Here is a 13209-nt window from a genome sequence, read left to right as displayed (position 1 = left end):
CGTCGAGATAGAAAATAACTCGTATCCCCTGACGACGTAGAGGCTCCAGCGCGGTCCCTACGCACTTGGTGAATGTGCGGGGGCCAGATAATAGCCGAACGGCAGCCTCTGGTATTCGTACGCTACACCCTGAAAAAGGAAGTGAAGGAATTTCCTGTGAGGAGGGAAGATCGGGATGTGAAAGTACACATCCTTCAGGTCTATAGAGGTGAACCAGTCTCCCACTCTGACGGAGCTTATCAGGTGTTTGACGGTCAACATCCTGAAGCGCCTCGTCACAATCCGCGCGAGCAGGGTGTCTCGTGGAGTCGGGATATTGGACCCTGACACTACTAATGAGGCAATCGCACCAAAGGGGGGACCCCGACAGAAAGGGCCGGTTTGATACGGGGGAAGCTGACGTCACACTGGGTGAAAAAAAGCTCCCCACTGAACACCTCCCCAGCATGGATTGCTGAGGAACTGTTCTACAGCTGGACATGCAAGGTGCGAGGTCCCCACACTGCCCGATAGGGTGGGTTCCTACACACCGTAGCCCTGCAGTGATATTACTACCACCCAAATCACGCGCGCCTGTCTGACCACTGCCGGTCATCCGGCCGTGGGAGGCACTAACATGATTAGTTGGGGGAACCCAAGGGTTGGGGGAACCCGCGCTGCGCCCTAAAAGGCCTCGAGCTCCCCCGCTGACAACCTTTGTTGTTGACAGACATAACACCAGGCTCACCAAACACAGACGCAGAACGTGTGGCGTGGGAGCCGCTTGACAGCACAACATTCTCACGGACAGACCCAGGCCTAGCCATCAACTGGGTGTCAGCCCCTGTCCCCATGAGAAGCGAAACGTGGGGCCACTTGCGCTTCATTGAAGGCACGCCGCCCGCAACCAAAGGAAACAAATCAGAGCCCTTATCCCGCTGGTGTTGGGGGGGGGGAGTGACCGGAGAGCGAGCTAGACACAGCTAGACGGCGACGTTTTTTTAGGGCGTGCTCATCTAATGTAGCCGATCCCTCGGCCGCCAAGGCTGTCGGCCTTGCGATCACCTGTTTTCGTTGTGTCCAGGGTACCTCAGGCGGGGGAAACATGGCCGCTGGTTGAGGGCCTCGCCACAGTCGTTGACAAGGCCGCGCTCTCACCTCTGGCTGCGTGGTGCGAGGCGGTGTGGGGCCCAGGTCAAATACCGCCTGCGCTTCTGCGGAAAGACCAAAGAGTCCCTCTGCGGAAAGGGGAGCCCTCCTCCTCAAGGGAAGACTGCTCCAACCAGAGATGCCTGTGAATAAGAGTTGATAGCATCCTGATCCTCCCTGCGGTTATAGCCTGCAACTGAGTTAAAAGTTCTATAACCCCAAAAACACGTGCAATGTTTTCGGCGTTGGCTGGCCCTACAGCCCCACTACCCGACAACAATGTGGACAGAAAAACAGTCAACTGAGCAATGACACTGGTCGCCGCTAAATTCCATCCTGTGGACATCCAACTCAGAGTCATGACGACCATGTTTACCCAGATATCCTGCCCCTTGCGCCAATACACAACTCGGTTGTCTCACGGGACAACGAGCAGTATCACAAATGCTAGCATTGATGCCTGGCAGCGCAGGCCCTACCTGTGCGCGACCTAGCCCGACAGCTAGCCGCCGCGCTATGTCACTCGATCCGCTGTCACGAGACGAGGAAACCCCAGGCCAGGCCCAATGCGCTGTTAGGATGTGCCGAGAAGATTCCAGGGGCTGGTGAATCTCCGGCGAAAACCCAACATTGTGTAATTTCTCTCTGCATTTCATAACAACTAGTTCATGGAGTGCACTGCAGCGTCCATGTTGGAAACAAAAAAAGAGGAAGGTAGAGTATGACCATGTCCGGCGTCTTATAGGAGGACGCCGGGGCGTGGCCTGGTCACGTGCATGGGTGCAAATTGTTTGTTCATGAGCACAGTAGGTGCTAGGAGATAAGAGTTATCTCATTATGGCAAGAGCGAGACGCGATGACAGTATGATAATATAACATACATTATTATTTTATTAACTATTTATTCAAATGTTTGTGTTATTTAACTTCATACATTATCTTCCAACCTTTGTTGCTGTTGACAACAACTCCCCCCTCCCACCCCAGGGATGATGTTCTATCTTGTCTTACCTTATCGTATCTTATCTTATCATATGCTAGTTTAGCTTAGCTTATTTTAACTTTGCTGACCTTACCTTTCCATGTTCTTTCCACTGGCCTTAATGAATCACAGATTTGACTTATCGTGCGTGTTTGTTTCTACAGATGGTTACACAACAGATGACATCGAGTTCTACTGGAAAGGTGGAGACAGTGCTGTGACGGGGGTCACGCGCATCGAGCTCCCTCAGTTCTCCATAGTTGACTACAAACTGGTCTCCAGGAACGTGGTCTTCTCTACAGGTAAAGTAAAGGGCATTCGGGAGAGGGATTCAGATCATGACAATGCTGTTTGTTCACTAGCAGGCATCAATACCTTTTTCCCCCCAATTATTCTAAACTCAATGACTGTCAGCCAACAAGTACTGATCCATTACTTAAACATAGTTTGGGGTCATTGGTCAACAATGATTGAGAAATATAATTCACATTTCTCAATTGACCATTATTCACAGGGTGGCCATTTTGCTCTTATGTCATGCTCAGGTTGGGGTGTTTTTCTGGGTGGAAAGGAACCCAACCTGAGCATGACATAAGAGCAAAATTGCTGCTGTGTAGGGGTGTAACAATGCATCGATTAATCAAATGTGTTAGAATCGATGCATCGATTTGAATATGTTAGAATCGATTATAATCGAAATAAAAAATATATATATATATTTTTTTGTGTGTATTGTTTTTATTGACCTATAGTCCATTCATGCTGAGTGAATCAGTTGCCCCAGCCACATTTGTGTATTCAAATTTTGTTGGGGAATTAACTGATTAACTGAACATTTATCGAAGATTAATCTAATCGAATCGTGGTCAAATGAAGACATTTCATGATGCATTGAATCGTTGCCTGAATAATCGTAAATCGAATCGAATCGTTGTGAGGTTGCATCGTTACACTGCTGTGTGAATAATAGTCAATTATTTACCAGAAAACAGAGACTCTCCATTTGAACCATTTCAACAACTTCAGGGTAAGCGTTTGGGACTTTATGTTTAGGTAATATAAAATACTTCTGAGTAAGTAGAATAAAATTACATGACATACCATCGCCTGGGAAGTTAATTTCAGTCTATGTTAATTTGCCAAGCTGTGATATGAAGTGAGAAAAGTGCAGCAGTAAGCCTACGTAATACAGCCAGGAACAAGTGATGGCTGACGTAACATTCCATACGGTCCATTTTCCTAGAAAGCATACTGAGGAGAAGCAGTTTTTTCCTTGTCATTCGCCTCCCCCACCGTGTTCAACTTCATACTCCCGACGGTAGCGCCGGACGCACTGGAAAGCTCTGGTGTTGGTGTGAGAGACATTATTGTTTTGGTTCCTGTAGTCGTCCTGTTCTCTGCCTGGTTTTCCCACGAGGACCCGTGTACCACTTGTTTCAAAGGCTCGCCTAATTACAGGCTCTGCATCAGACTCCAGCGCCCCTCTCGCTAGAACACTAGAACAGGGAATAATAACCATGCAGAGGCAATTACCCCTATGTTTCTTCAATGGTTGGGGGATTTGGAGGGGGGGGTGCACTTGATACAGGATATCATATATTCATGAAGGAGAGAACTCACTGTATGAATTATTCCCCTCTAATGCTTGAACAATCCTCAATAATGATTATTCCCACTGGTGAGTTAATGATGTGTAGAATGGATTTTGGTCTTGTACCCATATTTTAGAGGCTAGGGGGGTGGAGAGGGCACTGTTGGCTTAACCAGGGGGCGAATCTTTCATCAGATACAAATGAACTGGAACTTTGAAGAGAGTCTCCACTACACACACACACTGAGTTTGTATCCAATGTTTAGACCTGTCCAACAGAGAGTGTGTGTATGGTAAGATGTGTGCATGGTAAGATGTGTGCACTGAATAATGTTCTAAGTTGTATTACCAATATGTTACCAGTAACACATTGGTGACCTTTGTAGGGTATTGTTTATAAAGTTAGAGTCACAATATTGTAATATCACAATATTGTGATATACTGAATTGCAATATATTGCAATTTATTACCCTTTTTCAACTGCAAATGATGTCCCCAACGGAAAACTTGGTCAACATCTGCAATAGAAATATATATACATCATCTGTTTTATCCAATAAGATAACGTTCAGTCTGTTCACCTCACTCCAATAATTGTATTGCAGCAATAAAAGTTTCAGACAAATATACTTTTTACATATGGATACTTGGTGTCAGTGTATCGATATAATATCGGCATGCATATCAGCAGAAAAAATATAGATTTTCTTTTCCCCACCCCGAATTAGTTCAAATGATTTGCAATTCGGACCACGCGTGTCCTTTTCTTTTTATTTTTTTTTACCGTGGAAAAAGGACAGGCGTGGTCCAATATTATAGGAACCAAAGAAAAACGTAGCAGACCTCCCTGTGAGTGCCTTGTAATAAAGAGGGCTGTTTCCTCTCCTTGTCCTCCTGCAGGTGCCTATCCACGTCTGTCCCTTAGCTTCAAACTGAAGAGGAACATCGGCTACTTCATCCTCCAGACCTACATGCCCTCCATCCTGATCACCATCCTGTCCTGGGTCTCCTTCTGGATCAACTATGACGCGTCTGCTGCCAGAGTTGCATTAGGTATGATACGGCCCATAAATTTACGCAGACTTCACTCGATGTTTGGAATTTTGTTATATAACGTAACAGTTAATATATAAGATGTAATGTAGTAATAATTTGTTATTATTGACCCGAGTCCCTTAAATTAGTTTAAAGAACTAATTTAAAGGAACTTTAGCTTCTAAAAATAGCCATTTCTGCCTATTCTTACCCCATGTATTGTTCCTGGGTTTTACTGTGACCTATAGAAACATTACGCACCTATAAGTCCAACTGTGGGGTATCTCTCGGTCTTTACAACCATGCAATAATTGGCAGTTATTCTGCAACCTTGAATTGATTGCACCAATTTATCTTTTTGTTATCATTCATTGCCAGACTCCTAATGATTTGACCATCAATTATTTTCCAAAATCTTTTGAAGGTCTGGAGAGGTTTTAACCAGGGGTGCAGTCGTAATATCAGAACTGCCTGGACGCCACGTGCACGCGCATACATGTTCCCTCGCGTGCGCACAGAACAGATGATTATTATGCATAAATAGTAGGAAACATGTTTGTATAGGAAATTACTAGTTTTAGTTTAGTTTTTGTAAATATTGCCTTGAAATAGAGAAGCTGAAAAAGGTAGCAGGATGTAGCCTTCAATATATAAAGAAATTATATTGTCAACAGATATGGTTGAAAAACAAACAATGTTTTAAATGTAATTGTAGTTACAATTTCTTTAATTGAATTAACTTAAACTAGAAAAGTAAATACAAACTAAATTAACAATGTAACTTAGTTTACAGAAGGACAGTTTCCTTCTGAAGCACAACTTCCTCATCCTTCCAGTCAGGACCATTTGTCACATAGTGAGAGCTCCACAGATCAAGCAAACCCCTACAGGGCTTGTATTTTGGTTTTGCACTTCTCGTTCTTTGTTATGTTATTGGTATCCTATTATTATGCAAAGTCTAGGTGATAGATAAGTGCCGGTACTTGGCGCACGGCGCGACGAGTCGAGTGAAAGTTGTGAACGCATTTATGTGCGCGCGCGCATGCACGCGCATGCACATCCGTGCGCGTACTTCTGCTCAGAAAACTGCTGGGACGGCATGGTACCGCGTGGGACCACCACTGCACCACTGGTTCTGTTTCGTTATGGCTTCGCTCAGCACCAGTTGCACTGTACTTCACTTCGTGCACAAGCACTGAATAAAAAATTCCACCATGTACCTTTACATCCCAACATTCGTCTGGCCACACCCCCATCCGCTTACCTTCATAAGCAGAAGTGTGGTCACCTACTCGCCTCCTTCTTCACTTTCACCACAAGGAAGTGCCTGCGGTCAGATCCCCACTTGACGAGGTTGTTAGTAGAAGAAAGTTGGAAAAACAAAAGAACGGGAAGATACGTTGACATCATATCTTTATTTTCTCTCTCACTATTTTCGAGAAAATACGGCGATATTGTCTTCGTTACTGGAGTGTCTGGAAGATGATGGTCATTCCGACCTTCAACGGCTTTTTCGTATTAGGAGCTCACGCCGCTGACATGCTCCCCAGCTACAGTCCTCCTTGCTGCGGCTGGATGGGGTTGCCCTCCAGTCATACAGCTGGACTGTGGGAAGCACCGACTGTTGTGAGAAGTGGTTGTTTCCAGGTTGGGTACGTACTGTTTTGCTTGCGAGCTCTGGTTGTTGTTGATGCTGTGGGGGTTAGCTGACAATTTACGAAACGCCGACTTCAGGCTGGGGTCCTCTGCTCGGCTTAAACGGCGGTCGGAGGATCTTGGTCTGACGCCCATGATGGTCAATCTAGTGGGCCCCGACCAGGACCTGGTGATCCCAGGATTCTCGAGCGGATGCTTCTCTGTCCCGTGCAGGCCCCATCTTTCATATACAAATGAAAGTATACCCTAACGAGGAAATGTGGGCATAGGATCTTCTTTATCAGGAGTTCCATGCTCAAAGAAACTGTGTTCTGACATTCTTTTTCTTTTCCCTCTTAGGGGAGGGACTTGGACAGCGGCCTGTCTGAAGTGTGGCTTGTTATGTCGTTGTGTACAGTTCAGGTGATAGCTGCTTAGCTTGCATGCTAGTTATGGACTACTGTGTTAGCCAGTCAGCTGTTAGCTGCGACGCTAGCCCGCTGTGTTACCAGGCTAGTAAACGTTAGCTTGTTGCTATCGGTCGAACGGCTGTTAGCTTAATGCTACACTGTTGAACGTTTTCTATGACTATAACATGCCTTAAACACTCTGACTACGACGTCATCTTTGACAGAGGATGTTAGTCGAACCTACACCGGAGCCCTGCCAGCGAGGACTGCGTCAAACATGGAGAAACGTAGCGGCTGGGTGGCGCAACGACGTTACCCTCGTCGTCAACACAGGGATGCTGTGTTCAACTTCGGTGCCCCGTTGGCCAGATTGCAGTTCTCTTGGCCGGCGCTCAGGGTAGGAAGGTCCCGACCGGACCTTAAACACTTCTTCTTTCCTTCCCTTCTAAATGTTTTGTAATAACGATGTTTTCCAAAACGTGTGTTGCTGCAATACATTGAGGATACGGTGTGTGTTGTGTGTGAATTGTCTTGTCACTGGTATAGCTTCTCTCTCCATAGAAATCGGGGTGTTGTTTACATGTGTAAAAATTATCTGGTTAGTTGTGATGAGAACATGTGTGTTCATGTAACGTGAACTCACAACTAAGGGGGTTATTTAACCTATAAAGCTATGCTTAGTGACATGTGATTAAGGAATGAATTCTTTTCTCAGCCTGTAATGACAATGAACAGTGTGTTCACATATTAACAGGGTTACCTGTTCAACTTGGTCGTATCAAGGGTAAGGAAGGAGGGGTGATCCCCCCGGTTCCCTGGGGCTTCCCCACCCTCCTCTCAGACATGTTGTTTACAATATATTGTGTCACTGTGTTTGTGGGGATACGATGTAACCCTCAGCTTAATTGCTGGGGTTGTGCTAACCGCTTGAGAAACTATATTTTCCTAAAGAAAAGATTGTTTGGTCACTTATCGTGTGTGCTTAGCAAGGCCTGTGGCCAATACATAATCGAGGATTCTGTATTCTCTCGTTATGAAAAACGGCGTTCCTCTGTAGCAAGAGTATACTTTTGCCATTTTTTGTTGTGATGAAGGGTTGTGTGTGTCTTGTGATCTACAACTGGGTTAGGTTTGGCCACAGAAGCACATGTGTAAGTCTGGTACCGGGGCTCTTAAAGGGGGCCCTCTCTATTCTGTGTTTTTTCCTTAGTAAAAATCAGATAGCAGGTTAGCACATGAGCTATGTGAAGCTGTTAGATACTTCATGTAGCAGACTATGACTGTGTCATGCTCTATTTGTCATTACATCGTATCATGGGTGTGGGGTCGTAAAGGGGTGAACTGGTAATCCTTTCCTCCCCTTTTCTGATTGGTCAGGGGTTAAAACCTCCTGTCTTTCAAGGTTCCTGTCATGTTGCTGTTCGGCACGTTACAGGGTAAGAGGGGGGGGGGGGGGAGTTTCCTGGTCCCACGCCCTGGAAGATTGGGCGCGTGCACCGCAGAAATTCCCCCGCCATAGAGTACGTCATTGTGCGCGTCTCTGTTGGTAAGACTTCCGTGAGTTGTTCAGGTCCATGTTATGGATCTGTTTCAGGGAGTTGTCAGAGCTCCTCCTCACGAAGCTCCTCCTCGGGCCTTCTGTGAGTTCGGACTCTCCTTCCCTGTGAGGGAGCCTCCTCAGAGTTCAGAGCCTCCTCCTCAGATTGTCAAGGTGAGTAGAACTTCAAAAAGGAGTTCTGCTCTATTGTGTGTGTATTCGATTCAATTCGATTATTGAGTGTGTATTGGTTCAGTGCCTCCTCCTCGGAGAGCCCTAACCCAAATATTACATAGCTCAATGTTGCAATATATTCTTTTCAATCTATACAGCTCGCATGGGAAGTCTCTCTGGGGATTTCCGTCTCCTCCCTATGGCGAGGGTGGTGGGATGTAAAAATGTAAAAGAAAATTACCCTCAGCTGCGTCACGTGGGATTCATGTCAGTCTGTGTTTCTTTCTTTTTTGGATAAAAAGAAGAAGGTACATGAAGCACGACGGCTCCGTGTTGTTCTCCCAGGCGACTTGGAGGAACAATGTTTGGTCTCTTGCTAGACTATCCATTGATGTGTTTGTGTCTCGACGCATACATAGTGCTGGCTCGGTGTGTTTCTGTTAAAGAATCACGCAGGGGCTAAGTGCGCCTTGGTTGCTTGTTAAAACAGCGTTTTTATAGGGCAACTGGGATGGAGTTTTGTCTCTTCCGAGCGCCAGTTTACTAGGTTGTCTCGATGAATTCTCGTTCATATCTGGGGGATGTTAACGGAATAGATCAGAACATAGGTAGAGGGGTCTCACGCCCTTGGGGTGGGCCACTGAGCACGGTCCAAATGGGGACCGTCTGGGTGGCGCCCTCTTTTCATGTTTTAGATCGACACGCATACCTACCCCCTCTTCTGGAGTGGGCATGTCGGCGTGGTTAGGACACGGGACTGGTCTGGTCACGCTGGTCCAGGTCAGTTAACCCGTTGTCCGCCGGGGATGCAGATCTGCTGTTCTGGTACCCTGAGGGACTTGTGCTTTTTTCGGGGGGAAAAATGCCGGGTCGGTCCCGGTGTCACAGGGTTAGGCGTTATGGAGACCCTTTGTTGGGTACATGTTGTACTCTGCACTATCGTAATGGCTTACGGCCATACCAACCTGTACACGCCCGATCTCGTCCGATCTCGGTAGCTAAGCAGGTTCGGTCCTGGTTAGTACTTGGTTGGGAGACCGCCTGGGAATACCAAGTGCGGTGTGCTTAGGGCTGGTTCTCCATTCTTTTCGCTCCTCTCTCACGCGTGGCGAAGAGGGGGCTGTTGGGGTGGTCTTGGACCTCCTCTGGTAACCCTGTGTTTCCCGTGCCGCCGGGCCCGGTCCGAAGTAAAGTTTCGTTAGCTACAGTATTATGTCATTGCAAACTGTCTTTGTGAGTTGTGTAGTTCATGCAAGGCAAATTGTAAGAAAAAGATGCCAAAAGAAGTTTAGTGTGAGCATCCATGTAGGTTGGAGATGACACGTTTCCAACTTGTCACCTGCTCTGACCACGAATGCAGCATTATCCCTTCACAGTAACCTCACCTCGCTCTGACCATGAATGAACGCAGCATTATCCCTTCACAGTAACCTCACCTCTGACCATGAATGAACGCAGCATTATCCCTTCACAGTAACCTCACCTCTGACCATGAATGAACGCAGCATTATCCCTTCACAGTAACCTCACCTTTGACCACGAAGGAACGCAGCATTATCCCTTCACAGTAACCTCATCACACAACAATTCCCGTAGTTGCTCCATCGTCACGTATGGGAGGGTGACTTTGTGGACTCGTAAAATGCTTGTTTGTGCTTCAGTTTTATTGTAGTCCTAACAGTTATGAGGCAGATATTGTACCCATATAAACTCTCACTGTGTCTCCTAAAGTCAGTCTCCTACTCACTGTCACAGTAGAACCTTGACAGCATTAAAGATGACGGTCCTCCTCTGTTTTCAGCGGGAGGAGAAACTCTTGTTGTGTCCATGCGTTTTGTTTAGCTCATGGAGGTTCACGATATGGGGAATTGTTGATGTCCTCTGGCAGATTGTTTTATGACAATCTACAGTAGCATTGCTAATTGATATATAGAAGTTGAACATATATCAGAATCAGAAAGGTCTTTATTGCCAAGTAGTTTGCACTTACAAGGAATTTGATTTGGTTGTTTGGTGCAACATTAACAGACAATTAAGGTAGAATAAAATAAAGCGTAAAATAAAATGGAATATAAACAAGTTAAAATAAAAGTACAATAAAATATAATATTATTATAAAATAAAATAGGCCAGGGCTGTACGATGTAGTCGACTAATTTGAATAAACAAATTTACAGGGCTGAGCAATTGAGCTGTATTGTGCAAAAAGTATATCGGTGTAGTATAGTGCCAGTGGTCAAAATGCATTTAACATACATTGGTATGTATACAAAGGTATTTGGACAGCAACACATTTTATTTTTATGTTGCCGGTTTCATATCTTGTTAACCTTGGGATTGGAAGCATAGAACGACTATAGTGCTCAAACGCACAAAACAGTCAGCGTTAATTTAAAAGGCACATTCAGCTTCTAAATTTAAAACAAAGCTAGTTTTTAAAACCAGCCCAAGGCTCTGTGTACCTGTCGGATTTTCCGTGTGAAAGGGGCTTCTGGTCACACAACGCAGGGTAAGGCTGGCGTTCTATCTCTACTCTATGACACAATGAGAAGAGGCTGCCAGGGCTGAGCCATGACTCACAATATCCACCGGCTCCTGGTCTGAAATAGATACGAGGCCCGGCTCACTACTGTAAAAGCAGTAAATTACCCTCACCGACACTATTGACCTCCGCTGGAATGGTGGCTACAGTAGAAAACCCACACAGGGTGGTACCTCTGATGTGCTTGTTTCCTTCCCTACGCTGGTTAGCATCATACGTCGTCATCGTTGTTTTCATAAAAGCCCGGGCGCATGCATACAGTAGTGTGCTTTATCCCTTTCAAGTGTAAACGTTTTTTTCTTTTTTACTGTTCTCTCAGGATTCTAATCTTTAGCTTTAAGTGACCAGTAGACATTATTGTATTACAGTACCACCACCGGATTGTTCAGTTGTCAAATAATTCCTGCATACCTGAAAGGGTTAAAGAGGGACAGGATAGATTTAGAGCGATCTAGTCAGCAGCTAGATATGGAAGAGGTTCCAACAGGAAATCCTCTCCCGGGGGGGGGGGGGGGGGGGGGGGGGGGTGTATGATAAGACTCCTGATTTACCTGCAGTGCATTGCCACCCAGAAGGCTGATCTCGGACACGTAGAGGGAGAGATCAATGCAGTTAGAATGCAATTACGTTTACTGTACCCTCCAAATTCAATCAAGAGGAAAGCTGTTCCTCGGCTCTCTCCTAGTGCTCCTCTCTGTGTGTGATTACCCACTCGTTTCTCTCATTTTGCACCTATTATGATGGTGGAAGAGAGACAAAAGGTTACCATCACAGGGATCCTTCTCAAGCTCCATATCCGAGCACTGCAGGGCAAGGGATCGTATGGCACCGTACTATAGAATGATCAGTTGCTACTTTGTGTTCCTGTCATGCCTAAAATGTGGGCTTTCTTTGAAAAAGGTCACATATTGTGAAAAAAAATAACCTTTTTCAGTGCTTGTGCACATGCATTTTTGGGTCTCTACTAACACACCAACTGTGAAATAAGACAACCATTCAGATTTGTCAGGGATGCCTATAGGTCAGAAAACATGTGCTTCAACAAGCCATTCAGATTTGCCTCTCTTGTCATCAATCAGGGATCATAGACAATGGGCTGTCCTTGACTCGTGTGCATGTGGAAAACGTGTTCAAAATGGCGGCTGGCTCATGATTAGGCGAGAAGTAAAGCATGCAGTTGCTGGGTCTTATCCAGGGCTTGACGTTAACTTTTTGGCTCACTAGCCACTGTGGCTAGTGGTTTTCCAAAGTCACTAGCCACTCAGCATTTTCACTAGCCAAAAATCCCAGCACTCGCGCCCCCACCCAAAAAGTAATAAATATAGGTAATTTCTTCTTCACTAACCCCTGCTGGGGACAGTATCATTGTAATCATACTGCTACACGCCAACTGTACAACTGTGCTTCTGACTGTTGACTCCATTGTTTACTACTGCCTGCGACCAGTGACTCAGCCGCAAAAGGAGCTCCAGTTGGGGCAACGGCTGACTGGGACAAGATGGAGGGTGTAGATGTGGAAGAGTTGTGTTGAACCTAGCAATTACATTGTTGCTCCAAACGCCGTGAACATTATCATTGACACACCTATGCCTTGGCTGTGTTGAACCTAGCAAACAATTATATTATTGCTCCAAACGCTGTGAACATTATCATTGACACACCTATGCAGGGCTTGACGTTAACTTTTTGGCTCACTAGCCACTGTGGCTAGTGGTTTTCCAAAGTCACTAGCCACTCAGCATTTTCACTAGCCCTGGGCAGGTGGGCAGGTGTCAACGTCAAGCCCTGGTCTTATCTCATATTTGATCTGCAACTCCTAGTTTGACGGTTTGATCTGAATGTTCGTGAGCCAGGCACAGTTCACGCGCAGTTCCGGAGCACGGAGTTGGGGGGCTGCAGCTCATTTGCATTTAAAGCTACAGACACAGAAACAGGCAGTGTTAATTTTGGCAGCTATTTTAATTTTTGTTTTAGTCTTAGTCATGTGTCAAATGCTCCTTTTTTCGTTTTCATCATATTTAGTCACCTTCATTTATTTTTCATTTTAGTCTTAGTCCGTTTTAGTCAACTACAGGTCTGAGCATTTGAGTCTTGATTTTATCTTTTTTGTTTTAGTCTAGATTTAGACAGGGGAAAAAGCTTTGTTGACGACCATATTTAGTCATCATTTTCGT

At 45.6% G+C, this 13209-nt stretch overlaps 1 protein-coding gene across 1 annotated transcript in view; it reads left to right on the top strand.

The window, feature by feature from the left end:
- Positions 1 to 13209, top strand: part of gabrb3 (gamma-aminobutyric acid type A receptor subunit beta3) — a gene marked incomplete at both ends in the record, with an annotated part of 240291 nt that overhangs the window by 212557 nt on the left and 14525 nt on the right. The window contains 2 exons of the mRNA XM_084337931.1: positions 2275 to 2412; positions 4603 to 4755. Coding sequence (XP_084194057.1) covers positions 2275 to 2412; positions 4603 to 4755 — 291 coding nt within the window. The remainder of the gene's footprint in view (positions 1 to 2274; positions 2413 to 4602; positions 4756 to 13209) is intronic.

This window comes from Notolepis coatsorum (genome assembly GCF_963971535.1).
Source record: "Notolepis coatsorum genome assembly, chromosome: 2".
Taxonomy (NCBI): Eukaryota; Metazoa; Chordata; class Actinopteri; order Aulopiformes; family Paralepididae; genus Notolepis; species Notolepis coatsorum.
This window is presented reverse-complemented; position numbering and strand designations above follow the sequence as displayed.